Genomic DNA, 4,031 nt, shown 5'->3' with positions numbered 1-4,031 from the left:
ACAACTGACCCCATAGTATAAGGTGATCTTTGTAAATTACCCTTTATTTTATGAATAATAATATCATGATTAACTTTTATTTAATATCTAAATATGATCTAATTCATCCAAATCCAATATAAATATGAATATTATAGGACTCTAAACTGAGTCTGGATCTCCTGCCCACAACACATTACCCCCCCGTGAATTGGGAACATCTCCCTCTACATAATACTATGCGGATGATGAGATGTTTTACATAATACTATGCAAGGTTCTCATGGGCAGGAGATCCGGACTCCTCTAAACTTGCATCTAATTGTATCAAAGTCATTAGATAGAATCATCTTAGAATATATTTATTTATTGTTGGTAACCTACAACTGCCCTAGCTTGATCTCAACGACTCAAAATGACCATCGCAATACCGGGGGTAGGTATGTTCAATAAGTAGCTTAGAAACAAATGAAAGACTATTGTATCGGATTTTGATGTTGCTCTAGATCTATAGATTTTGTTTTTGTTATGTTTAAAGGCTTGGGTCTTATTGTTTCTATTAGTGGTGTTCATTACTTGGTTTAGACCATCAAACCGAATCAAAACAGATTGAAAATTGACAAATTGATTTGGTTTGAACTCTAAAACAGTTTGGTTCAATTTGGGAAAGTTGTAAAATTTGGTTTCTCGGTTTGGTTTTCTGAATTCAGAAACTAGACCATAAGACCAAACGATAATAAAAGTTTGATTTAAGCCCATTAAAATGGTCCAAAGTGTGATTTCTATACTAAAGTGTTTCACTTAATTTTATCTGAGAACTGAAATTTGTTAGACCGCAATTTACTGATTTGATTTGATTCGAGTTGAGATTTCTCCAAACCGGGCCGACCCGGTAGGAGCCTACCACATGGGTCTCATCCCCATTAGAATGGGCGCAGATTAGTAGGGTTTGTTAACGGCTTCCAATATAAACCCGAAACATCGTTTGTTTTTAGGGTTTCTGGCTCGTCCTACAGGAACTGAGTGAGAGAGGGAGGGAGAGAGAAGAGAGAGAGTTTGCTAGCTATCACCATGGGTCGTATGCACAGTCGAGGGTAAGCTTATCGTTTGTTTCACAGGTTTTTGTGGCGATTCGCTTCGGTCTCTGAGCATATCTAATTCCTTCATCTGTGGGCTTCTTTCTTGTTGTTTACAGTAAGGGTATCTCCTCGTCGGCTCTGCCGTACAAGAGGACTCCGCCTTCTTGGTTGAAGATCTCTTCTCAGGATGTAAGAAACTTTAATCTCTTATCTTCTCCATAGTCCTAGAATTCATCTCTCATTCTGATCCTAATGATTCTATTCTGACCTTTGCAGGTTGAGGAGAACATCTGTAAATTCGCAAAGAAGGGTTTGACGCCGTCTCAGATTGGTGTTATTCTTCGTGATTCTCACGGTATTGCTCAGGTCAAGAGCGTGACGGGTAACAAGATCTTGCGTATCCTTAAGGCTCATGGTGGGCTCTTATTCCTCTATCCTTTTTTTATGTAGCTTAGGAGCTCTGATTCAATGATTATCAGAAAATGTAGGGTTTTTTAATATCCTTGCTGTTTGAAAAATGAGTAGGGCTTGCTCCTGAAATTCCTGAGGATCTGTACCACCTCATTAAGAAGGCTGTTGCAATCCGAAAGCATCTTGAAAGGAACAGGAAGGACAAGGATTCCAAGTTCAGATTGATTTTGGTCGAGAGCAGGATCCACCGACTCGCTCGCTACTACAAGAGGACAAAGAAGCTTCCTCCCGTCTGGAAATAGTGAGTCCACTTTGTCGATTGTTTATTTGATTTTCATTTTGTTCTTGAAATTTCGAGCTATATTCTATTCATATTTCTCTGAAGCGCGTAGATTTATTGAGATATACGTATGTAGTGTTAATTGTTTCTCCCATTTAACTCTGGTTTTCCTATTTAATCATCTTCCTATCACTGGTGGATCTAGCGTTTTGTTTTGAAGCTTGTAATGTGTTGACAATTAATTATTAATTAATTTCTTTTACTGCAGTGTAAATAATATAGACTTTGGTTGGTGTATTTGTTTGGTGTATGGGCAAGCTACGTTAGATATGGATCTTGTAGGTTGTTTGTCATACTGTGCAATTGAGAAAGGTGTTAACATAAAGATAACTAATGTAAAGTTTGTAGATGTAATCGATTAGGGATATTTTGGATACATGGCTAATTACCTTGACTTAATGCCTTAATTGAGAGCAATCCTAAAGTACTTGAATGAGGAAATTATGTATTTACTGGTCTTGGTATTTCATCCTCCCTGACAGATGTTTTTTACTGTTTTCTCTAATCCACCCACCCTTCCTAACAACAAAAAGGGGGAGAGAGAGATTATAAAAAATGTTATCATGATATTACCTGTGCTTGTAAACCTTAATTATGTAACTTTGCATACTCATGGAATGAAGCTCTTAGCCTTAGTACTTGGATTAGGCCTTCATATGCAAATGTGGGCCCTTGGGATGACCATTATGTCTTTTAACACAAAAGTTGCTAACAAGTAAAAGAATACGAGCAAAAGAAAGTATGGCAAAGTAGAACTTATAACAATTAGTGGTTTGGTAGTTGGAAAAGTAATATACCAAATGCCAACACTGAGTTTATTCAGTTAATTGGTTGTGAAGTTTAGCATTGTGTGCTAAGAATCACAGTCTTGCATGCTGCAGAATCATAATAAGTACTAGTGTGATCTCTCAGGCAATATTTTTGGATGTTCCCTTTCCTTGGGCTCAACCATTATTGCACACATGACATGTGATAATGGAGTAGGATATATTTAGGGGTTTCACCTAATTGTTTGAGCAGATAGAACTGGAGACTAGGTGCTTGAATGGTGGATAAGATGATATTAAACATTTCAAGAACTTGTTAGATCAATTGACTAATAATTTCATGTTATTAAAAAGTAGGTTGTAGTTTTGTGCATTGAAGTCCTAGATAAGCTCTTTCATCTTATTCGTAGGTATAACAACCGGCAGTTCAACTGTTTAACATCCCAGGGGTTAGGGAGCATCCCACCGTAATGCATCTTATGATCCCAATGTCTCTCTTTCACTCTACATCAACTTTTCTAGTTTTCATTCTTGTTTTTCATTAATGTATCTATAGTGTTTTTTATGTTCTTGGTTGATATATTCATTTAGATGTAGATATTGATGGTCCTCTTTCTTTTGGCCAACATACTGATCAATTGTTTTTTATGCAGCGAATCAACCACTGCAAGCACTCTCGTTGCTTAGTGTAGATTTTGTGTTTGGAAGGCGCAGATGGTGCAAATTCTATGGAAGTGAAACTCTGCAACCCTTTTTTCTAATTTTTGATAGATTCGTTGTTTAAAGTGAGAACAGTGGTTAAAAGTTTAGAGAGTTGCTTGTGGTGAACTCTTTAGGATGAAAGATTTTGATTTCAGGGACCAACTGCTACTTTGAATTTTGTTATGTTCGTCTGCTAGATAAAGTATATTTGATTTTTTTTTTTAATCATCTGTTGTGTGGTACTATGCGTTCTCTTTTCTGTTTTTTTTTTGGTTTGAGAAATTTGCTATGCGTCGTCACTGGTCAAAACATGTTCATCCAAGATTAATTGCGCAGCAAAACCCTGTTAAAACAATTGTTGCATTGTTGTGAATTTATGCCGTTTTTTACTCTCAGTCCTTCCGCCATGAATTTGAAAATGATGTATATAATTCTTGTAGTGAAGGACAGTTGCTTTGTATTGAAAAACAAATATTGACGATATATGATATATACCCTTGTTAGTACTTAGTGGTTAGTACAAAAAAAAATTGTTTGTTATTATCATATAAAAACAAGAACGCAAAACTATTGATGTTCTTTTTGTTTTTTGGCAAAAAGAACTAACAACTCGGAAAAGTTGCAAGATTTACGATTAACCTCGTTGATTGCAAGAATTATAGTGATCTCCAACTTCTGATCATCTATATTTGTAGTTGATTGCATGACGGTTAATTGACGATGAAGATATGATAGATAATTCGTTAATCTTGA

General features: G+C 36.1%; 1 protein-coding gene across 1 annotated transcript; it reads left to right on the top strand.

The window, feature by feature from the left end:
* The first annotated feature begins 973 nt into the window (after positions 1 to 973).
* Positions 974 to 3,506, top strand: LOC148861962 (small ribosomal subunit protein uS15). Its single transcript, XM_088985908.1, has 5 exons — positions 974 to 1,073; positions 1,175 to 1,247; positions 1,335 to 1,473; positions 1,584 to 1,770; positions 3,230 to 3,506. Exons 1-5 carry the CDS (start codon positions 1,051 to 1,053, stop codon positions 3,261 to 3,263), a joined length of 456 nt encoding a protein of 151 aa, XP_088842034.1. The 5' UTR covers positions 974 to 1,050; the 3' UTR covers positions 3,264 to 3,506.
* The last annotated feature ends 525 nt before the right edge of the window (positions 3,507 to 4,031 follow it).

The sequence above is a fragment of the Nelumbo lutea genome, chromosome 4, assembly GCF_056320005.1.
Source record: "Nelumbo lutea isolate HS-2025 chromosome 4, American lotus-T2T, whole genome shotgun sequence".
Lineage (NCBI taxonomy): Eukaryota > Viridiplantae > Streptophyta > Magnoliopsida > Proteales > Nelumbonaceae > Nelumbo > Nelumbo lutea.
Note: the sequence above shows the minus strand (reverse complement) of the source record. Positions and strands in the feature narration are given on the sequence as shown.